The sequence below is a fragment of the Apodemus sylvaticus genome, chromosome 3 (assembly GCF_947179515.1).
Source record: "Apodemus sylvaticus chromosome 3, mApoSyl1.1, whole genome shotgun sequence".
NCBI classification, from domain to species: Eukaryota; Metazoa; Chordata; class Mammalia; order Rodentia; family Muridae; genus Apodemus; species Apodemus sylvaticus.
The window spans coordinates 159631619-159656559 of NC_067474.1; the positions used below are offsets into that span (position 1 = coordinate 159631619).

The 24941-nt window shown below is 39.2% G+C and overlaps 1 protein-coding gene and 1 long non-coding RNA gene across 4 annotated transcripts in view; both read right to left on the reverse strand.

Annotated features, from left to right (window-relative positions):
- Positions 1-3657, reverse strand: part of LOC127680186 (uncharacterized) — a 4980-nt gene extending 1323 nt beyond the window's left edge. Inside the window, exons 1-3 of the long non-coding RNA XR_007976941.1 lie at positions 3510-3657; positions 2878-3032; positions 1291-1488 (exon numbers count right to left, since the gene is read on the reverse strand). This is a non-coding gene — a long non-coding RNA (uncharacterized LOC127680186). The remainder of the gene's footprint in view (positions 1-1290; positions 1489-2877; positions 3033-3509) is intronic.
- Positions 3658-13246: 9589 nt separating this feature from the next.
- Positions 13247-24941, reverse strand: part of LOC127681614 (zinc finger protein 665-like) — a 233961-nt gene continuing 222266 nt past the window's right edge. For all 3 annotated transcript variants that reach the window (XM_052178082.1, XM_052178081.1, XM_052178083.1), the window contains exon 5: positions 13247-22427. In XM_052178082.1, coding sequence (XP_052034042.1) covers positions 20368-22427 — 2060 coding nt within the window. In that variant the 3' untranslated portion in view covers positions 13247-20367. The remainder of the gene's footprint in view (positions 22428-24941) is intronic.

The following is a 24941-nucleotide window of genomic DNA, read 5'->3' on the forward strand; positions in this document are numbered from 1 at the left end:
GGCTAGATGATACACATTCTAACCACTAAAGATGTTTAGGATAAATATCTTCAGGAGTTACAAAGTTGTACAAAAATTTGAAAGCCAGTGGTTCAAGTGAGACCCAAACATTCTGATTTTCTTCTTTTATTTGGGTCCATCTTAGTGTCTCCAACAGATGGCTATGGTCACTTAGAAAACCAAATTGCAGATCAGATGGTTGCTGGGTGGGGACAGGATTAGAACAAAGGGAGTGAGATTAAATGTCATTTGAGAGATATTTCCGTCATGTTTTGGTTTTCCTGATGATCTGGCATTTTATCTTTTTTGGGTGCTGTTTCTGTATTTTTTTAATTTTTTTTTTGTCTTCACTGCTTAGTTTTGTTTTGAAAACACTCATCTAGGATTAGAGCATTCCACGTCCAGTTAATGTCTGAGAATTCATTTGTACAGTATTTTAGAGTGTTTGAATCTAGAGACTGGGGTCCAGTGACAGAGCTTGTAACTAGCATGCATAAAGCCCTGGATAAATTCTTACCAGTGCAAAAATCAAGAGGAATATAAAAATATGCTGTGTAACAACTAAACATAGACTTTCAGGAGCTTTTTGATTAAGCATACTACTTTTGATAGTGGTAAAGCACTTGACTAGCAAGTGGCTCTGGTTTAGAACCTGTTATACACACACTAACACACACACACACACACACACACACAAATATCGAATTTACGAATTAGTAAATTGGTCTGAGAGCAGATAATATTTTTGCAGGGTGTGGCATCATGTGCCTATAATCCCAGCATTTGGGATGGCAGAAGCACAAGGATCAGTCACTGTAAGTTACAAGGCCAGTCAGCACTATGAGAGTAAGACCTTGTCTCAAACTCAAACCACCAAACAAAAGTGCAGACCAAAGATAGTTAATATTTTAGTGGTTGCCTCCAAATTAACTGCTATGAGTCAAATATCAGATCACTTAGTTCAAATATCAGAAAAATATCCAAAGTCTGCACTGCACCCCAAAATATCTGTGAGCCACTGAATGACATCGTTCCCCTTTGCTCACTGTGCTGAAGGAAGCTAGATCTCTGCTGTTCCCAGAGCACAGCACATGCACATCACCAACACACATCACCATGCTTCCCCTACTTGAAATCCTTCATTCCAGGTGTTTGCCTTTGCCTCATGCAAGTCTACATTCAAATGGAAGCTCTCTGGACAATGGCCTTCCTTGATTATTCTGTCTGAACAGAAGCCTCCACCCACAAAGTCATGATAACCCAGAGTTATTCAGTGTCAGCGCTTCTCACATGTTGAGGTCCAGCAGTATGTGTTGCCAGGTGGAGCAAGGGTGTGTCAGGTGTGCTGTTGGAGATTTCTTGGTATCCTTGACCTCAATCCACTGAATGCCAGGAGCATCTTCTCTGCATTCAGATGTGGCAATCAGAAACATCTTCAGCTAGAGCTGGTTGTTGGGGTGCAGGACTATAATCCCAACACATACAAGGCTGAAGCAGAGATATCACAAGTCACTGCAAGGTCTAGACCAACTCTGTCGCACAAACACATGCAAAATTATCCAGATGTTTCTGAATTTCCTGCCTACAGCCAAAGGAAGACCTGCTCATCTAACCCCCTTCTCTTCTTCATGTTTCATCGAAGTTATATTTACAATAAATAAAGTTACACACTGTCTAGTGGGAATCTTAAAATGGAAACACTATTGTATTGAAAGATTAAGTATATCATGGTAATATGCTGAAATCTAGTAACATTTTTATCACATTGACCACTAAATTTAATTCCTTTAGCCTTCCAGCTATTTAACAAAACATCATAAGAAAAACAGGTATATTAACATAAGCAAAGCTATAGCACAGTGCTCACAATGGACAAAATCGATCTCCTTTGGGGCATCGTTAGAGGACATCTGTCAAGTTGCTATATAACAGTTTATAGCATTCTTCTCATCCACATATGAAGGATCATGCTGCACAAGTTTACTGATATCATAAGACAGTCTTAGAAGCTCTTTGAGCTAAAAGTTTTTGATGAAAAGATGGTTCCTAAGTTCTGTACTACTGATATTTAACTGTCCTGTTTTCCCCAGGGAGATCATATTGATAATTAAAAGGTAGAAGGATATTTTATGAGTCTGTTGGAAGAGGCATTTACAAATTTGTTTTCTTTTCTAGTGTCATAAAATATTCCTCAAAGTTTGTGGCTAATTTCATGACACTTCTAACCTGCAACCTGTAGCATGTGTGACAGGCACATGGTTCTTTATTGAGATATAACAATTTTAGGTACCAGAATTACAGTTGAGATTATAGTGAATTATAGATTTTATACTCTAGATTGTTAACAAATTATTTCAAAATATCTTGTTAAAATAGCTGTTGCTTCTTGTCTCAAATAAGAACCTCTTCAAGAAGTTAAAGAAATAGATGAACAGTTGAGAGTCTGGCGGATCTTGGGGACCACTTAGGTTCAATCCAGTGGATCCGCAAGGTGGCTTAAAGATCTTAGGGACTCCAGCTGTAATAGAATGGGAACAGCCTACTTACATGCTCAGGGTCTGCACATTAGTGGAGCAAAGTATATAAACCCGTACAGTCAAAGCAAAAACCTTTCATTCTACCACATACAAGACATAGGCAGGCAAATCTCTGTGACTTGAAGGACAGCCAGGTCTAGAGAGATTGATCTAGAGGATCAAATGGATGAAAGGCAGAACATTAGACTCCCACATGCCAGCAGGAGGCTACTCAGTAGACCCAGGGCAATGGATGGGCTGTTGTGTGTGCCTGTGAGGCCTTCAGTTTCCCTGGCCTGAGCCCTGAGTCCCATGGGAGATGAAGAGAAGGAACCCTGAAAGAAAACCTTGGTCTTCTTACCTGGGCACACAGGTTGGTATCTCAGGAACCCCTCAATATGAGTTCTGGTGGATGCTGTCGCACAAAGTCATCCATTCATCCATCCATTTCAGGGGCCCAGATGGGCAGGACACCCACTTGCACAATCTAGCGTGCAGGCCGCCTAGCACCCTGAGCTGAGAACAAGGACAAATGGAAGGAAGGAAGGAAGGAAGGAAGGAAGGAAGGAAGGAAGGAAGGAAGGAAGGAAGGAAGGAAGGAAGGAAGGAAGGAAGGAAGGAAGGAAAGAAAGAAGGAATATTCCACAACAACCTCCCAACCTGCCCCCTTCACTACCGAGCCCTGGACTTGGGAGCCCAATTCTAAGCACCTACTAAGTAAGCATCACCACTGCCAGGCAACTTGGGAACCAGGCAACCACTACGAGCTAATTCCAGCTCCCTCACAATCTCTCTACTTTCCCTAACCCTCCACCCCACCCTCACCCCACCCCAGCCCTTCACTAACCACCAGCCAGCACTAGGAGGGGGTAGGGGTAGGGGTAGGGGCATGGGAGAGGGACACTTTGCTCTCCTTCCTTCCTCCAAAGTCCCCAAGTCACTCTCACACCTCAACCCTTCTCTGTGTGTCCTCGTGCACACCCACCTACCTACCTGTGCTGGGGCTAGGCACACATGCAGCTCAGAGTTCTCTGAAAACATTCAAGTGGACTCATGTTGACGGGCACCTAGACACAAAGCAAAATGAGCACTTCTCAAGAAGTTTTGCAACAGTGAATGTTTCCAGGCATATCCATTAAGAATAATTTCCTGAGCCGAGCGGTGGTGGCGCATGCCTGTAATCCCAGCACTCTGGGAGGCAGAGGCAGGCGGATTTCTGAGTTCAAGGCCAGCCTGGTCTACAGAGTGAGTTCCAGGACAGCCAGGTCTATATAGAGAAACCCTGTCTCGAAAAAAACCAAATCCAAAAAACCAAAAAAAAAAAAAAAAAAAAAAAAAAAAAAGAATAATTTCTTGGCTAATTCATCACCTATCACCCACTCTACAGGTTCATGCAAGGTTAAACATAATACATAAATTATTAGTCGATTTGTATAAATATAATCCAAGTCAATATTTTATCTTCTGTCCTAGTACCTATAATGATTCCTTAGTTCCTTTTTTATGACCTTTGGTTAATGAGTTTACAACCTCTAAGCAGTAGTATGAATGTCTGGTTACTATCTCAGAAGTGACACTAAAGACTGGCAGAGTTCTGATTGCAGTTCTGAGAATCAGAAAGGTCTTAATAGTGTTATTAAAAGACCTTAATAATTACTATTAACTTAGGAATTCTTATAGGATCATCATTAAGGGTAAAGAAACCATCTACTTATCTTTAGATTACCACTACAAGATAGTCCCTCTTGTAGTTCTGCAGACATCTGCTCAAAAGGGTGGGCTAATACTTAGTGACTGTTATACATGTTTAATAGTAACAGGCAAAGCATTAATAGCAGGAATCTTTCCTAAAATGATTTTTTTGTTGTTGTTTTTTATGTTTTTTGGATTTGGTTTTTTCGAGACAGGGTTTCTCTGTATAGCCCTGGTTGTCCTGGAACTCACTCTGTAGACCAGGCTGGCCTCGAACTCAGAAATCTGCCTGCCTCTGCCTCCCAGAGTGCTGGGATTACAGGCGTGCGCCACCACTGCCTGGCTGTTTTTTTTTTTTTTTATGTATACCACCTTCTGCCTGCAGGTACCCATGCCTGGACAGAGAGGGCAGGAGAGCCCAGTACAGATGGTCATGAGCCATCATGAGGCTAACTGCATATTTTAGCTTTTATTAGAAACTACTTGTTTCTGGACGGACCCCACTTTAGCTGCCTGACGGGAAAAAGTGGTCCTCTGGACACTCATGGCTCCTGGCAGCTCAAGTCTCCAGTGTTTCCATTGAAGAGCAAATTTAGGGTAAAGTTATCTGGCTATGGGATACTATATGTTAATTCTGATTTTGCCAGATAACCAAGACAAAAGTGTGGGCCATAGATAAAGTAGTCATTTGTTATATATTAAATGCAGACCAAGGGATGGACCTTCATGAGGAAAATTCCCCCGGAATTTGCCACTTGGAAGGGGCCAGTCACATATTCCAGGGGCTTCTATAAAACATGAATTAGGTCACCATATTTTCACACAAGACTTTGTTATTTTCATAGAACTACAAATCCCAAAATTCCAGGGACTAACCTTGTTCCTGGGGTTGTGATACAAGTTCATTTTGGGAATTACATATACAACCTCTCCACCTTGATTTCAAGAGCAGTAAGGAGAAGTGCCTACTGGGTGCTGTGAGGGGAGCTCAGACAAACTCAGAAATAGCAAGAAATATACTGAGCCCAGAGTGACTGCCCACTATAGGGAGGAGCAGGGAGCTTAAGACCTGGAGTTGGTGTGTTGGGTTCTCCCTGAGTCCTGTTGAGTCCTCCCCGAGTCCAGGTGGTTAGTGGAAGCCCGATGTGGTCACCTATGAGGTGTTCCTGCTGATGTTGTTCTGGCCATTCCCTGGAATCCAAGGTAGGCTCTGCAGGGCTGTCTATGCACAGAGCATTTGGAGCAGGTGGTTTTGTGGAAAATTCCTTGGTGGGATGCAAAATTTAAAGAGCCCTAGTTTCTCTTACTCTCTTCTACAAGTTCTGCCCTTAGCATTTAACATTTAGGAGTCAGAACCTTTCGAAGTAAATTTGGGAGGTTGTAAAAGGTATTTCCTGTGTTGTGTAACACTCAAATAAGTGTGATGCTCAAAACAATTGATATGTAAAGGATTTACACATGCTTAGATAATAGTGAAACCAAGTAGAATGTAGCAGAGGTAGGACCGAGTCTAAAACACCACTTATATAAGCAGTATGCTAATCAGGCCTGGTAGATGTTAGAATGCTGAAATTCACATTTGTTTACCAGAATTATCCCAAAATGTGACTCCAACCCACAACAACTGTGACAGCCCTGATTTACATCCAGCCACTAGGCCATCACCATATCACTAAAGGGGGAAATACAGGGCCACACCCAACATTAGGCCTGCTGTACTATAATGGTCCAATTTTCTTCTTGAGAAAATCATAGTCTGCCACAAGAGCAAAAGTACACTTTTGTCAACTTTTGCAAAGGAAAAACACCATCCTGTTGTGGGCTAGCCTGATCAAACAAGGCTTTACATGGGTCCCTCACATATGGAGAATGTCATAGCTCATTCTCAACACAGGAATGTGCTTGGCAGTGCCAGTAACAGCCTGGGGCCTAGGCATTGGGGCACTCGCTAAGGGTCCAATGTGTTGGCAAAAAAATAGAGTAGGATATGTGATCACAGGGAAACCAGAGATTGTACTCAAGTGAGGCTCATGCCTTCAATCAGTCTGCCTGGATTATAGAACTCCCCTGGTACACAAGGAATGTCAAGTTAGTTTTCAAAAGGTAACACCCAAGTTTGAAAGTGTTGTTTAATTTAGTGGCAGATAAAGTGACAAATTGGAGAGAGAGTTTAAACAATTGGATTTGCTTAACTGTCCCGAAGAGACAGAGGAAAGAGAAGATACTTCATAAATAACAGTACAAAGAAAGGACCAGGTATCCAGGAGAGGTTTACAGAGACAGGTTGAAGTGAGGACAAGGTGACACAGGTGAAGACAGAACAAGCTAAAGAATGATAAGGAGGGAGAAGATTGGAACATATTACCAGAGTTAGCATGAGGCCAAGGAGAGCAATGGAAGGGAAGCTTAGAGAAGTCAGATTGAATGCCTTCGGGGAGAGGAGTTGGAGCCTAAGCAGCTGAGTTGAATCAGCCAGGGAGATTAACCTGCTGTTTTAGGGCAATGGTGTCAGGAAGGAATGAATGTGGCAATATCTGTACTATGTAAATGTTCCATCTGCCTAAGTGTCTAGACTTGCAGTCTCCAGTCCACATTTAAACTGTTCAAAGCATTATCTGGATCCTGAACCTAAGAGACTTAAGAGTGAGAGCATATGTTGAATGAAAATTTCATGCTAGGGTGAGTACTCTGATAATTAGCCTGAGTTGAACACATGCACTCACTAAAGCAACTTTCCTCCTCCTCCTCCTCTTCTTCTTCCTCTTCTTTTTTTTTTTTTTTTTTTTTTTTTGTTTTTGGATTTGTTTTTTTAGAGACAGGGTTTCTCTGTGTAGCCCTGGCTGTCCTGGAACTCACTCTGTAGACCAGGTTGGCCTCGAACTCAGATATCCGCCTGCCTCTGTCTCCCAGAGTGCTGGGATTACAAGCGTGCGACACCACCGCCTGGCTAAAAGCAACTTTTCTTAATTCACATTTTACTTGTGTGAAGTGATTTCTCTCTGGAAAGGCATATTCTAGTACAGTTCCATCTTTAGCCGTTTACAAAAAGAACCATTTACAAAACAATGCTTCTAAACAAATTGTGGGTTCTCAGGCCACCTGGATTCCAGTCTGTTGCTCCCCTGGACAATGACCTTGCTTTTTCACGTGATTGAACTTCTCATATTTTTGAGTTTGCTCATGTAGGGTCAGTTCAGGACCTTTTGGAAAATTCATCCTTACCACTGCTCTCCAGAAGGGTAAGGGTAATTAACATTCCACTGGACATTCCTAACATTGGCCTCCTGGGAGTATGGAGTAAGTAAACACATTCTACACGACAGACCCTGCCACCTCATTCCCCAAAGACCAATCAGTTTTAAAGTTACACTGTTCTGCCAATCACATTGTCTCTAACAGCTGCTGTTCTGAAAAACTGTATAAAGACTGACCAAACAGGCTGGGGGTGGGGGGCCGCCACTTCCCCTTTGGGTGTAGGATGACCCCAATGCATTGGAATAATAAATTCCCCTTGCTTTTTGCAAGGATTCCTGGCTCTGTGTTGTTTCCTCAGTGGCTCACTGGTAAGCTAAGGCTCTCCAGAGTCTTACAGTCCTACCACAACAGAGTTGGTGTACCTTGGGGATTTTGTTTTCAATTATATTATTTATCTTGCTATTGATCTTTGAATTTCGTTTTCTTTTTGCATCACTGCTGATTTCTTACTTGTTTCTATTCCCAGTATTTCCCAGTTATGAAGAATTTTATTCCATTGCTCAACTGCTTTTATGTTTATTTCTGTTTAGAGCAACATGTCCTATAGCTCAGCCTTTCCTCATGCTTTGTAGTTAAGACTTGCTGTCTTAGGTAGGGTTTTACTCTTGTGAACAGACACATGACAAAGTCAACTCTTATAAGGACAATACGTATAGAGGTTCAGTTCATTATCATCAAGGTGGGAGGGAACATGGCATCATCCAGGAAGCCTAATGAGGCACAGGGGTACATTAACAAAAAAGGGAAAATTGAGAAAGGAGAAAAGTGAGTGTTGGACTCAGGAGCCTTGTGCTTTGTGGGGGAATTCTGTGGTTGTTAGGCCATGGCTGTTTGCCCACATCATGTCTCCAGTGGAGGAAGGTCATTCCTTTGGGGAGGAGGGGCAGTCATTGTAGATTGCCTTGCTGCAGTTTGTATTTGGATGCTAATTCTGCTTCCTCAAGAGGGGCTGCCCCAAAGAGGAATCAATCATGTGCCCCGGTGATTTCCTGTGAAACTTTTCTCCATTTTATTGGTCAAATAAAGCCTGTGATTGGGCAGTGGAAGTGAAAGATAGGCTTGGAAGTTTCACATAGGGAGAAGAGACAAGGAGAGACAGGGAGATGGAAAAAACAGAGGAAGACAAAAGGATGTGGAAGAATGGTAAAGTAGAACCATGTGGCTTGGAGAAGCCATAAGAAGTAAAATCTCATACCTCAGGAATAGAGTAGTGTAGTGGTAAATCTGTCCAGCCAAGGCATGAAGATTATATTGTAACTGACTTGTATGTTCTTGGCACAGGCATATTGGGGTTGGAGATTTACTGCAACAAACTGGTGGCAAAGATATTGTTTAGAACCCTTCTAACCTGAAATGAGTCTACTGCCCCTTCCCCACCCCCAAATACAGAGCTCAGCAGCCTGTGGATTGAAGGGTCTGAGGGGCCTACAGAGGCTCCCTACCCAAGGCCCAGGCAGGTAGCTACAGCCAAGGGCCACACCAAAGCCTTGAAATGGACTTGGGCAGTGCCATGTTGGATTCCCAGGAAGGGACAGGGGTCCTGGACAGCAACTGTATGGGAGGTTGTTTTCTGGCAGATATAGTGAGATGATTGGTGCATCTAAGCCTGAAAGGACATTTCTGTGCTCTCTCCCCTCATATTCCCGGTGACTCCACAGGACATGGGATAGCCAGACTAGCTTTCCAGACTGCTGGTGATGAAGGCTGCCTGAGATCAGCACACAAATATAAGCTTCCAGCTACAACCTAAAAAAACAGAGAGCTGGCTCAGAAGTACATAAGTTGCTGGTCTTTCTTCTTGGTTTTTCAAGAAAGGGTTATTCTGTATAACCCTGAATGTCCTGGAACTCACTCTGTAGACCAGGCTGGCCTCAAAGAAATCCACCTGCCTCTGCCTCCCAAGTCCTGTGATATAAGGCGTGTGCCTCAACTTCCCGGCTCTGCTGGTCTTCCTACAGTCAGCCCTGTCCTGTGAATAAAAGATAATATAGTGGTCTCCTGAGAGGCTTTGCCAGAGCCTGACAAATATAGAGGCAGATGCTAGAACCAACCATTAGATTAAGGACAGTGTCCCCAAAGGAGGAGTTAGAGAAAGGACTGAAGGAGCTAAAGGGGTTTGCAAGCCCACAGGAAGAACAACAATATCAACCAACCAGACCCCCCAGTGTTCTCAGGGACTAAACCACTAACCAAGGAGTACACATGGAAGGACTCATGGCTCCAACTCCATATGTAGCAGAGGATGGCCTTGTCAGGCATTAATGGGAGAAGAGCCCTTGGTACCATGAAGGCTCAATGACACAGTGTAGGGGAATGTGAGTCCAGGGATGTGGGAGTGGGTGGGTGGGTGGCAGCACAACCTCATAGAAGCAGGAGGAGTGGGGAATGGAATAGGAGGTTTCTGGGGTGGGGGTACTGGGAAAAGTGATAAGAATTGAAATGTAAATAAAGAAAATATCCAATAAAAACATAAATACCTATCATCAGAAGAATTTTAAACATTTGTTCTATAAACATAATACTTTTAAGCCTTAAAAGAGGGGAAGGGAAACCTTTTTTGGTTTTGTTTTTCAATAAAATGTTTCTCTGCATATCCCTAGCTGTGCTGGACACTATACTAATTGAAAAAAGACAGGCCTAAATAGAAAGTTACCAAGATCTCATTTGCATATATATAAGAGCTAACAAAAAGTTGAAGTTGAGAAGCTGAGAATCTTTATGAGAAACACTGATTTTCTCTTCATAATAAAAGTACTGAAAACTCAGTAGCAAAATAAGACAGATTTATGTTCAGTTCTGCAGAGGCTGGGCATCAGCTTAGACTAAGGCAGAAATCAGTAGCAACACACACACGAATATAAAAAAAATAGAATATAAAAAAAGGACTGTACTTTCCTAAATCAAACAGCAGAGGGAGACAAATGTACACAGAGCTCCATATGAAATAAGAATCATACATTGATAATAATACATACATATACATTTTAGATCCTTAAAGGTGAGAAAAACAGTAAATACCTTTCAGGCTTTATGGGATGATATTTTGAACAGTTCGGCTTTAAAGGAAATACACACGTTTTCATTTACTAATACTGAAATATTTATCCACTTCATATACCATGTCTTCTCAAAAGACAGGGCCCTAATTAAAAAATTACATGCCTTAGAAAAGAGATTAGAGAAAACACTAGGGAAGTTCATAGATGAGACAGAGCAACAGAGAGATAAACTTAAGACTTGGCAACACGGCCTAGAGGGAACACTAGCTAAAGCTTCAGGATTTTATTGGTCAAAAGAAGCAACAGAAAGGGGAAAATGAAGGTTAGAGACGGGAGCTGGAAGAGATGCTAGAACAGAAATTCAAGAAGTTCAGAGAAGAGATTGAGCAACAGAGATAAACTTAAGACTTGGCAACAAGGCCTAGAGGGAACACTAGAGCTAATTAGCTAACACTAATCAGAATTTTATAGGTCAAAATAAGCAACAGAAAGAAGAGACTGAAGGCTGGAGACAGGAGCGGGAAAAGATTCTAGAAAAAAAAGTATTCAAAATTTCACAGATCAGAGAGAACAGCATGCAGATAGAGATAAAATTTGGAAGCAAACTCCAAAGGATAATTTACTAAAAGCTAGTATATCAAAACAAGGTAGATGCTACAATATCAGAATTACAACATAAAGAGAAGCTAAAATTATGGAAGCATGGCCTAGAATACAAGATATGGGAATTTGTAGAGCAGCACGAACAACAGAAAGAGAAATTTAAGACTTGGCAACATGACCTAGAAGAAACACTAGAATTGAAGACTCAGGAAAAAATAGTTCCGAATAAGAGACAGAAAGATGAAAATGCAGGTGGGAGACAGGAGCCTGAATAGATGCTAGAACAAAGGATACATCAGATTACAAATCGCATTGAGCACCAAAGAGAAACTAATGAGGATTGGAAGCAAGACTTGGAGAATAACCTTTATTTTTTTATTAATTTGTTTTTGTTTTTTTCAAGACAGGGTTTCTGTGTTGCCCTTGCTGTCTTGAAACTCACTCTGTAGACCAGTCTGGCCTCAAACTCAGAAATCTGCGTGCTTCAGCCTCCCAAGTGCTGGGATTAAAGACATGTGCTACCACTGCCTGGCAAGAATGACCTTTTAAAATAAACCAATCAAAATAAAATGGACAGCACAATATCACAGTTACAATATAAATAAAAATTTTAAATGTGGAGGCAGAACCTTGAACAGAGAATACAGGAACTCAAGAATCAGGAGTATGGACGAACAGAGAGATATGAAGCATGGACACAGACCTTAAGGGAGGAATTCAAATTTTCAATTAAGGAAAATACTCAGGTAAAGACCAAAGATAAAGAAAGCCAATCAAAGCTTATTAGAAAACAAACATTAGCTGGGCGGTGGTGGCGCATGCCTGTAATCCCAGCACTCTGGGAGGCAGAGGCAGGCAAATTTCTGAGTTCGAGGCCAGCCTGGTCTACAGAGTGAGTTCCAGGACTGCCAAGGCTACACAGAGAAACCCTGTCTTGATAAAACCAAAACCAAAAAACCAAAACAAAACAACAACAACAACAACAACAAAAAAACAAAAACAAAAAACCCAAACAACAACAACAACAACAAAAACCATTAGTAAATCATGTTAGTATACCACAAAAAGTATCAAAACTATAATCATCCACAGGGTTATCAGGAATTTGAATGGCAATCCATGGGGGACTTAAAAGTAAGAAAATGCAAGGCAAGTGTCACTAATTTTGGAATGCATGTGCTATTTGTACAATACATGCTGACTTCTTGGGCTATTAAAAATATTATAATCCACTGACTGGAAGCATATGGCAAAAGCAGCACTAGAACCTGTATGACATTTCAAGTGTTTCTCATGGTGGAGAGAAGAGGCAAAGGAGATAGCAGGACACAATGGAGCAGAGGGAAGAGAGACTTCCACAGATGAGGTACTTGGGTGAAAATTGCTTTGCTGAAATAGATGTGCAGGCTGCATATGACTAGGAAACTATGATATTGTATCTATTGGCAGCCTTAAATGCTTGGGGAAAAAAAAGTTGCAGAATCAAGTAAAAGACTTGGACCATTTCCTCAAATCATGCAAAACAAAAGAAACCTTCCCTGACATTTTGCAAACTTTGACTTCAATGGTAGAAAGGAGTATATCAGATCCAGCAGAAAGGAAGACAATAATCTAGTCTTTAGTCTTTAAAAATACGAATGCTGTATGCAAGGAGGTAATCAGATCACTGAGGTCAAGGTCTACATCAATAGATAAGTGGATTAGATAAAACTGACGTTAGACCAGGTTCCACCGCTATGACCTTAATTAGAGAGGCTGACACTAGAAACCTAGAAGTGGCCCAAGGGTTTAAATATTTTAACTGTGGTGAGCAGGGACATCCCAGCATAAACTGCATGAAAAAAAATGAATCCCCCAAATTTCTGGAATACTTTCTGGAATACGTCAAAGATGTGGCAAAGGCCTATATCTGCCTAGGGAATGTAGAGAAAGAACAAACTAATTTGGCAACACCTTACCAAAAAACTACAAGAGGATTCTCCTGCAAGTCCCAAAGCCAAGCAGGAAGAGTTCTCCTCCTCAGAACAATTAAACATTACTGCTCTGAAACTGATATTGTGAGACCAGATAACAAGGCTGAGGCAAAAGCTGTAAACAATTAAAAAAACCTAAAATGGGGACAAAACCAAATATTTTTGCAAACTTCTATAAAGGATCAAAGGCCAAAACTAAGAATACTAGTAAACAATATTGATATTAAAGGAATGGTTGACACCAGTGACTGTTATATATGTTTAATAGTAATAGAAAAAGTACATTAATAGTAATAATCTTTCCTAAAATCATTTAATCCTGTACCCTGTCTACTGAAGCCCCATGATAAATTACCTTGTTTAAGGTGAAGTCACTTCAGGAAGATCGCCAGCTTTTCCAATGATACTATGACACATTGTCATGTCCTGTGATGGCTCCTGACACCTAAGCTTGTCATGGCCACCATGCCTCAAGATATAGATTAAAAGCACGTGTCATCAAATGTCAAGTTCTGGGCCAGAAGCCTATGTCTTAGTGAATCAGATCTGGACCACAGATGTTCCCTCTATTTCTGGATGTTATTACATTCCAGATGTAGTCAAGTAGACAACAAGGAGTAGCCATCCCAATAATAATATGATTTTAAAACAAAAATGGAAAGGAATACACCATATAAATATCTCACTGCATGCCAAAAAATATTTTTGACAAAATACAGCACCCCTTTTTGATAAATATTGGAGAGAGATGGGATACAGTGGTCATATCTAAGCACAATATAGATGATATACAGCAAACCAAAACCAAATACTAATTAAATGGAAAGAAACTTAAAGCATTTCCACTAAAATTAGGTACAAGGCAGCCGACTCTTCCAATATACTACTTGAAGTTCTAGCTACAGCAATAAGACAGCCAAAGGAGACGAATAGGATATAAATAGGAAAGGAAGAAGTCAAAGTATCATAATTTTCAGATAATATGACAGTATACATGTGTGAACCAACAAATTCTACCAGAAAATTACAGTTCATAAACATTTTAGCAAAGTGGCTGGATTAACATTTGACTCTAAGAAATCAGTAGGCCTCCTTCACACCACCATGTTCTACCCATAGAATGTTCTCAATGAACATAGTGCACAACTGAAAAGGAAGGTTTTTATTATGTAGAGATGGTAAAAAATGTTTCAGCAGGAATGAACCATTTTGGCAAAATATAAAAAGGAATGCTAAAATGATATGTAATTTTAAGAAAGCAGAGTTCAAAAGCATCCAGATTAGAATAAAAATGAATATTTAAATTAGAATAGTGGAAGTTATTGACTATTGTCTGAGGAATACAACAGAAGATAGCAATAGAAAGTCAGTCGAGCTGGGCGGTGGTGGCGCACACCTGTAATCCCAGCACTCTGGGAGGCAGAGGCAGGCGGATTTCTGAGTTCGAGGCCAGCCTGGTCTACAGAGTGAGTTCTAGGACAGCCAGGGCTATACAGAGAAACCCTGTCTTGAAAAAACGAAATCCAAAAAACCGGAAAACAAAAACAAAAACAAAAACCAAAACAAAAAAAAGAAAGCAAGTCAATCGAGACATTTTACAAGTTTGTGCAGATACCAAACAATTTTTATAAAAGTCATTATGGAAATGGAAAAATGGAACAAAAAATAGGTAGTGTTTGAAGAATCTTCTATGTCTTCCAGGGGAAAAAAATCAGGAAACATGAATTTTCCTGATGTTACAATATGCTACAATCATAATAAAAATCATTTAATACTGTTATCAAGGGTATAGTAACATCAACACTGATAGTCAGTCCAATAAAGTAAAATTTCCCTAATATTAATACGTACGTAGAAAGTCAATCACATGAACATTAGGAAAGTTTTGAGATTATGTAAAATAGATTCATACAGAATCAAGTATACATAGAAAGAATGTGGAAACAAACTTGTACCATCTTTGCTTCCACACTTTCTCAACAGATATTTTTTTATGTTAGCTGAGGCTTATAGGTTGTCAGAGAATTTGTATGTACTCTCTATGTCTGTTGCCAACTGCACTCAGAAAAAGGCATCAGATGTCCAAAACTGACATTAAGGATGGTTATTGGCTACCATGTGCTTTGGAAACTGAACAAATTTCCTATTAAAATCTAAATATTAATTAATTAATTAAAAAAATAAAAACACCTCAATGAACTGGTATACCCTCACAACAGCCTCCAAGAGAACGTGCACATTTCCTTCCCAGGCTCCTGAAAGGCTGATCATCCCTATCTCAAACCTGAAAAATACCTGTAATTGTCTCCTTTCACAGCACCTGACAAGCATCTTTGTTTTGCTTCTCAGTTGAAAAAGTCATCCTTATCAGTGAGCCTTCCACATGAGAAATATATTCTAGAGAAAGTACCTCAACTTCTAAAAGTGCTTTGCTCAACTGAAAAAGAGAAACAACCACAATTCTGCACAAATTTCCTCAGCTCACATCCAGTTTCAGATGAGAAAAAATTTTTGTGGAACAGTTTTAGTTAGAATAACTTGAGACCCATCACTTCTAATCAGAGGTCATTCAAATAAAGGTGCAAATGGAATTAAATAATTTGAATGAGTGTACTGTACTGAGTTCCTGAAGTTTCCGTGGAACAAAATATGAAGGATGAATTATACCTCCAGTAATCACCAACTTGAAGAATAGGCTAAGGCTCATGCAATGTTCTCTTCCTTTCTGAGATCACATTTTTGCTCTGTGAGATCTAACATTCATTTATAAAATGCTCATCAACTTGCAGGGTGGTTTTCTCTGAAAACACAAGGACTAAGAAGTACAGGAAAAATCCCACACGCCTACAGTTCTAAATCTTCCAATCTCAGTTCAAAGCCAGCTGAGCAGATTCTAGGTAATGACCATCCTCTTGAGTTGACTGTTAAGAAATTGTAAAAATAACCTAGAAAGGTGAGTGTCTGAGCCAGATCTATTCTTGCACTGACTTAACCCCAGTACTAAAAGGCAGAGTCAGAAAGTTGTTTCTTAAGACCTCACATTATATACTAGGTGACTTCTGAATGATAGAGGGAAAAAGATGCATTTTCAAGACCACAAATCAAAAGCAATCAGCAGCAGGCCACCTTAGCCTTGTATGCATGGGAACAAGGCACTATTTTGTATGGAGAAAAAAGACACAGAATTTTTCACGTAGTTACCTGATCAGGATTATCTGAATTTTGATCTCTATTGTTATCTTAATGTATATTACATTTTCAAACTAGAAAAACATTGTGGCCTAATATCATCTAACAGCGTGCATAGATAAAGTGTTTTAAAGATTCTAAGGTATAACAGTAATAAATCAGTATATGAAGACATATTTCTGAATGCTGTATTTACAACTGACAGCTCATATATTTCAGATGGGAAATAAATATGGAGTTTTTCCTAGCTTAATCTATGTTTATACAACCATAACTTTAAAGACAGCTAAGACATTCCATCAAATTCCAGTGGTTTTTAAGGGACTAAGATCTAAAAAGCTCACTAGGAATGAAAAATCTCCAACAGCAAAGGCCACTCTCTTTACTAGCCCAGCGATAAAACAGGGGAGTTAGAAACCATAGATGGATGTAAACTACATATGTGTGTGTGTGTACACACACACACACACACACCACACACATATACAAGCTTTGTACCTGCCACCAAGCAAATATGACCATATTTGCAAACAGACAAGAACTTCCACGTATAGATCATTATGCAAATATCCTAGTGATAATAAGGAGAATTTAAAAAATCAGAATGAGTCACACTTGCATAGTTAGTAGGCTACCAACACAGTTAAGATATGGACCTGAGGATTTGAGGGTCAGTGAACAGGAGAGAAACTAGTCTCAGTGATAGTCCAGTTCTTGTCTGTCTAGTAAGCAAACTCTCCTGTACCCTGGGATGTTTCATGGGTACTTTGATGCAATTCCACCCAAAATGGGGAGACTGATACTTTTTTCAAGGCCGAAATGTGCAGGAAATGCAGATCAAGGAATATTTTTAGTGCTGTGAGATAAAAGTGTCTTCCTGTAGACACCTGCGTCTAGAGGAACCAAGGTCACCTGCAAGGACAGGTGAGCAAAGGAACTAACAGGCCAAGACAAATTTTCTGATCAAGGCTAGAGGTTTAATGGGGGGGGGGTCTCCAAAAATATAGGTGGGTGGAGTGGTGGGTGGAGTGGAACCCTTCCCCCAAAGGCTGAAAACTCTCTGCAGAACAGGTCCTTTGCTCAGCAGGTGGCTAGAGCCTCTAAGGAAACTGCAGATCCTAGAAGAACAATGGACTAGAGCACCACCCTATGTAGGAAGTAGTGGCTAGGTCTGAAATTCCCCCTCAAAGGCACGGGAGGGGGGCTGGGGAACACGGACGGGGGACACTTCTTCCACTCCTTATTCCACTCCACGCTGCTTCTAGGATCTTCCGGAAAAGGGATAGGTTTCTGATCCCTCCTTCCTTCAGGTTCTCAGTCCCTTTTCTGAGTTCTCCCGTCAGAATATCAATTTCATTCAAGTAATGATTTTTCCCACCTACTCCAAGTTTCCCATCCTCACACTGTCCCACAAGGAGTCCTGAAGCTAAACAGAAGTTTCCTTTGCCTGCATGGTACTGTCTTAGTTGTGCTGGGTTACAAAAAGTGAACTGGAAGTTGCTCTAGGAAAGCCCTTGAGGCCCCTGTAGTATGGCAGATAGTGTGGTCCTTACAATGCTCTTCCACAGATACTGTACGTTCCAAATCTAGAGCCTCTGATTCCTTGCTCTTCAAATGTGATATGGTGATTTTCAGTAAGCAAATGATTTTCACTTTTCAAACTCTTCATGTGTCCTCTTCCACATAACTCCAAGGGTGAATCTACCTGGATCTATTCTGTCCACCATCACCATATGCTTGCTGTACCATAGACAAGAATTATGTGTGTAACTGGTTATAGAATGGAGACAATCATATTGTGTTAGGGGTAGAAGATGAGATTTATTTTTATTGTCTATAATTCAAAATTCTACAATATCACATTAAATCTCTGTGAAATATTTGGAATAATTATCTCATTATTTCAACAATAAGTCATCAACTAGTGGGGCCTAGATCCAATGAACTTGTGTAACTGGAATTTCCAGAATCTTTCCAATTGGTTGCAGTTTCCAGATAGTAAAGGGCTATTCCAGACATCTAACTTACAATTGCCTGATGCTTTCAACATCCCTGACACGCCAACTGACAGAAATTAGACATAATCAATTTAAAGCAGGGCCCTGGTGTACTAAAGATTCTGCTAAACATGTCATGTTTCTACAAACACAAATATGGAAAACAACTTAATGTTATCACTCAGAATTTTAGTTCCTTTTTTAAGCAAGGGGAAATTATATTATGTATGGATGTGTTCAATATAACCTGTTACATTTTCTAAGATCCTAATTTTCTGAGCCTTCTGGAATTTTTTGTGAATATTCTAATATTTTTTGTATTTGCTTGACATAAAGACTCTTGTCTTTTTCAGTACCTCCAAATGAATTTCCAGGATATTTCTTATTTCTAAACTATGTGTGAGCATGTTCCTCATCTACTATTAATAAGCTTTCTCATAGGTTCATGATATTTATTAAGAATGAATTCACAGGTGAAATTAAGATGAGGGGAATACACTGATAGTAAGTTGAGTAATTTTTCAGGATGTATAAGGAGTAATGTATAAAATATCAGCCTGCTGGAAATGACTTAAGAAAAATAATGGAATCTAATAGATTTCTTGTGTTGGAGTCTTAAGACACAACAAGACATGGCACCATAAAGATCTGTAGTATGAGCCAGTAGGTAGCATTGTTCTGGGTTTTATTGGAATTTGCCTCAATCAAATGCTATTAAAGAGTTAGAGACAGGCAGTTACACAGCACAATATGTATGTATATCACTGAAAATGAGGGAGTCATATTATTATTTGTTTGGTAAATTTTTCTCTCATATTACCACGAATTCATGAAAAAGAGGAGACTTATTGTTGAGGCTGTAAACATCTCTCCATTGTCTGTTTCAAGGATTATTAAATAAACCTAGCAGTACTATGGCTGTAAGCTTGCTCCTTGGAACAAAATTTTACATAACACAAATCATCATCTCTAATACAGTGTTTCCAACTTTCCTAAACTTTTCCTAGTGTTTCCTTGTTTATAAAAGTAACATACAATCCAAATTATTTTCATGTGGGCAGACTCACAGAGAGTCAAAGGATTGATTTTTCAATCCTAAGACTTTGGAAGTACATGTTTCATTTGCTTTTAATCAATCCCTGTGACAGGGTCATTTCACCCTCCAAAGGAGTTGTTATCCACACACTTAAAATCACAAGTATTAAGTTCATGCTACAAATTTGCAGAAAATTGTGATGTCTCTATTATATGCTTCATGAGAGATATTTCCTGGAGAGACATAACATATATTCATCTAAGATCCCAAGTGGAAACGGAAAAATAAAAGGTCAAACTGGATTAATCAATGAGCTTTACTGGATATACTTACAGGACAATGTGGAAGATCTTTTTGATGAGAGTTCGAGGGACTCATAGTAAATTGTTATCCTAAAACTTAAACCAGCGTTTGATAGAGATTATGAATACTGGATATTCCAAGCATATCTTTAGGAATCTTTATTTTTTTTTTAATTTTTTTGTTTTCTGAAAAGGGTTTCTCTGTGTACACCAGGCTAGCCTGGAACTCAGAAATTTGCCTGCATCTGCCCTCAAAGTGATGGGATTAAAAGCATGAACCACCACTGCCCAGGCATGTAGGCTTCTCTATAGGATAAAGAACATCCTATTTCCTTAGGTGGCTCAGTGTATCAAATCCTCTTTTATGTATAATTTGTCTGAATTTCTTAATGTGAATTAAATATAAAGAATGCAGTCAGTAATTAAACAGTTTGAAACTTGGATTACATACCTTAATTAGGTTTCCTTTTGAATCATTTATTTCAGTTTCAAGGAAAGTGATATTCTATAAAAATACTATATTCTTCTGGCTTCGCTACTTGGTCTTTATCTTATAATATTTGAGGGTGAAGAAGTAAAACTTTCCTATATTGTCACATTTTCAGAGTATTTCCCCACAGAAATAGGTCACATTATCTAAGATTTGAACATGGCATGAAGATTTTCACAAGTTTTGCATACTTATAATAATTCTGTAGCATAGAGATTTGCATTTGTAAGGTATTTATACTATATGAGTTCTATGCTGAATTCTAAGACTGCCTGTGTCAGTAAAGCATTTGTCACATTCACTGCATTTGTAAGGTTATTCTCTTGTATGAATTCGCTGATGACACTTCAGACTAAAATTGTGCTTAAAGCATTTGTCACATTCACTGCATTTGTAAGGTTTCTCCCCTGTATGAACTAGCTGATGACTATGAAGATTGCATTTGTTGGTAAAGCATTTGTCACATTTACTGCATTTGTAAGGCTTCTCCCCTGTATGAATTAGCTGATGATTATAAAGATTGCATTTGTTGGTAAAGCATTTGTCACATTCACTGCATTTGTAAGGTTTCTCCCCTGTATGAATTAGCTGATGACTCTGAAGATTGCATTTGTGGCTAAAGCATTTGTCACATTCATTGCATTTGTAAGGTTTCTCTCCTGTATGAATTCGCTGATGACTAAGAAGATTGGATTTTTGTGTAAAGCATTTGTCACATTCACTGCATTTGTAAGGTTTCTCTCCTGTATGAGTTTTACGATGAATTATAAGACCGCCTATGTCAGGAAAGCATTTGTCACATTCACTGCATTTGTAAGGTTTCTCTCCTGTATGAATTCTCTGATGAACACTAAGAACGCATTTTTGGGTAAAGCATTTGTCACATTCAGTGCATTTATAAGGTTTCTCTCCAGTATGAATTCGCTGATGACTACGAAGATTGGATTTTTGGGTAAAGCATTCATCACATTCACTGCATTTGTAAGGCTTCTCTCCTGTATGAATTTTATAATGATTTATAAGACCACCTCTGTCAGGAAAGCATTTGTCACATTCACTGCATTTGAAAGGTTTCTCTCCTGTATGAATTCTCTGATGAACACTAAGACTGCATTTTTGGGTAAAGCATTTGTCACATTCACTGCATTTGTAAGGTTTCTCTCCAGTATGAATTCGCTGATGACTACGAAGATTGGATTTTTGGGTAAAGCATTCACCACATTCACTGCATTTGTAAGGTTTATCTCCTGTATGAATTTGCTGATGACTACGAAGATTGCATTTTTGGGTAAAGCATTTGTCACATTCACTACATTTGTAAGGTTTCTCTCCTATATGAATTCTGAGATGAATTCTAAGACCGCCTTTGTCAGCAAAGCATTTATCACATTCACTGCATTTGTAAGGTAATCGTTCAGTATGAATTCTCTGATGAAAATTAAGACTGGTTTTATAGGTAAAGCATCTGTCGCATTCACTGCATTTGTAAGGTTTCTCCCCTGTATGAATTAGCTGATGAACTCTAAGACTGCATTTTTGGGTAAAGTATTTGTGACATTTACTGCATTTGAAAGGTTTCTCTCCTGTATGAGTTTCATGATGAATTATAAGACTGCCTCTGTCAGGAAAACATCTGTCGCATTCACTGCATTTGTAAGGTTTCTCTCCTGTATGAATTCTCTGATGAATTTTAAGACTGCATTTTTGGGTAAAGCATTTGTCACATTCACTGCATTTGAAAGGTTTCTCTCCTGTATGAATTCTCTGATGAACTTTAAGACTGAATTTTTTGGTAAAGCGTTTGTCACATTCACTGCATTTGAAAGGTTTCTCTCCTGTATGAATTCGCTGATGACTACGGAGATTGGATTGTTGGGTAAAACATTCGTCACATTCCCTGCATTTGAAAGGTTTCTCTCCTGAATGAATTCGCTGATGACTACGAAGATTGCATTTGTGGGTAAAGCATTTGTCACATTCACTACATTTGTAAAGCTTCTTACCATTATTGTTTTGTTTCAGCATAAGTTTATGTTTAGATGCAAAATCCTTATCAAATTCTTTATTGTTATTTTCTTTCTTCCCTATATGTAGTCCTTGATTTAGATTAATGATAGAGCACTCTTTTAAACACTTTACACAGTCTTTATATTTAGAAACTTCTTTTGTTTTCCTAGTTTTAAGTCTTTTCAGGTTTGAGGATTGAAGTGAGGCATCTCTGTGGTTAGTTTTATCAGGTGTACTTTGGGTGGATTCATTAATCATTTTGCTGAGCTCATTACATTTATAAGACTTCTCTTGCATATTCACATGCTCATGGACATTGCACTCTGTGTCTTGATCTAAGACCTTCTGATGTCTTCCGAGGTGATTTCCTGAAAACGTACAAATAGACATATCAGGGATTGCTGTAGTGAGGAAAAAGAGGTTCAGTAATGGGTGTCTGCTGATATTTCAGGATAACTAGACCTTCTCAAGAATTTGTGCTTTGAAAACAGTTTTTTCTTTTTTCATAATGATTACTTGAATCCTCAGAAAACCCTCAATTCTGATCTACATCAACTGACAGGAAATAACAATATACTTCTAAATCTTGTTTTTAAAATTGCACTTTGCAGATGCTAGGAGAAATAAGTGTTTGATCAGTACTGAACTTTCGCAAAGTAGATCTGTGAACAATGTACCTCTAATTTTTTTATTAAAATTTGATTCATAGTGACACTGCGTAGCTTAGTCAGTTAGAAATCAGTGATGTAAAATTCTGTACTGTTTCACCGAGCAAATCGCTATGATTAAGATCATGCTGTATCAGTAATAAACACAGAGACCACATGTCAAAATGTAAATAAGCAAGTAACAACAAAATTCTCCAAAAAAACCACCTGTATATCTACTTAAAACCTTTAGCATTGCTATAAAAAACAAACAAACAAACAAACAAAACAAAACAAAACAAAAAAACCCTAAATGAAGAAATTATCATCTTGTCTGGGGACACTGGTCTTAGAGATGCTGGGAGGTCTGATACAGTCAGGGCACTTGTAAGGAACCTTCTCTGCCAGTTAAACCCACTGGGAATCCCAGGGAACCCAGTGGTCTCTGGACCCATCCACCCCCAAACTCATGCATTCTGAATTCCACTCCCCTTTAGCCTGCTCCTTCTGCCTCAGCACATGGCCACATTGTCTGAACCTCTGAAAACACCAAAGTCTCAAGGAATCCAGGAAATTCACTGCACACAGGGCAACTCTTATGGATCATGCAGGGCAACAGAACACACAATCTGAAGACCTCCTAGGAAAACAGCAACAAAAAAGGCAACAGCCCCACAGTCTAAAGGTCTGATTTGAGGTTTGCTATAGCCCAGTCAACTGGCCTGCCAGGATACTGGCACCAACTCAGGGACACAAGAGGCAGGCATCAGTCAAAGACACTCAGACCACCTAGCATCGGGGATAATCAAATGGTGAGAGGCAAGTGGAAGAGCATAAGCAATAGAAGCCAATATACTTTGGCATCAGAACATAGTTCTCCCATTACAGCCAGCCCTGGTACAACACACCTGAAAATAAGGAAGCTGATCTAAAATACTATGCCAAGAAGATAATAGAGTCCTTTAAAGAGGCTATAATAACTAACTGAAAAGATACAGGAAAATGTGGGTAAATAGGTAGAAGACATTAAAGAGTAAACAAATCCCATAAAGAAATATAGGAGCCTGTAATCCCAGCACTTGGGAGGCAGAAGCAGGCAGATTTCTGAGTTTGAGGCCAGCCTGGTCTACAGAGTGAGTTCCAGGACAGCCAGGGCTAGGCAGAGAAACCTTGGCTCGGAAACAAACAAACAAACAAACCAAATTTTAAAAAAAAAGTCAAAGCAAATTGAAAACCTAAAAATCTCATAACCCCAAACATCTAGGAAAACCAGGACACAATAAAAAAACAAACTCTAAGGATAATAGGAACTGATGAGACCCAGCTTAAATCCTCTCATCACATAATATTCAAAACATTAAATGCACAGAACAAAGAAACAATATTAAAAGCTGCAAGTCTTTATATAAAGGCAGACCTAACAGAATTACACCTGACTACTCAACTGACACATGAAAAGTCAAGAGAGATTGCACAGAGGTCATGCCGACCCTAACAGAACTCAAATGACAGCCCAGGCTACTATACGAGGCAAAACTCTCAATCAACACAGACGGAAAAAACAAAATATTCCAACACTAAATGAAATTCAAACAATAGCTATAAACCAATTCAGCCTTACAGAGTATTCTAGAAGGAAAAACCAAAAAAAGGAGGGTACTTATACCACAGAAAAAACAAGATATTAATCATCTCACAACAAAGCCAAAAGAAGAGAACCACAAGCACATAAAGTCATCTACAAAAGCAAACATAACAGGAGCCAATAGTCATCTGTCTTGACTATCTCTCAATATCAATGGACTCTTTACCCCTATAAAAAGGTATGTATACTAACAGACTGGGTATACAAAACAGGATCCAGAATTTTTGCTACTTACATAAAACACACCTCAATAACAAAGACAGACACCATTTCAGAGTAAAACCGGGAAAAAGTCTTCCTAGCAAATGCTCCCAAGAAACAAGAACATTTGCTATACTAATGTTCAATAAAATAGACTTTCAACCAAAGGTATTCAAGGGAGATGAGGAAGACAGACATTTTATATTCATCAAAGAAAAATTCACCAAGAAACAGTCTCAATTCTGAACACCTATGCCCCAAATACAAGGGCATTCACATTAATAAAAGTTTTATTAAAGCTCAAATTACACATTGAACCCCACACAATATAGGGGAAGACTTAAACACCCAATTCTCACTAATGGACAGGTCATTAAAACAAAAATTAA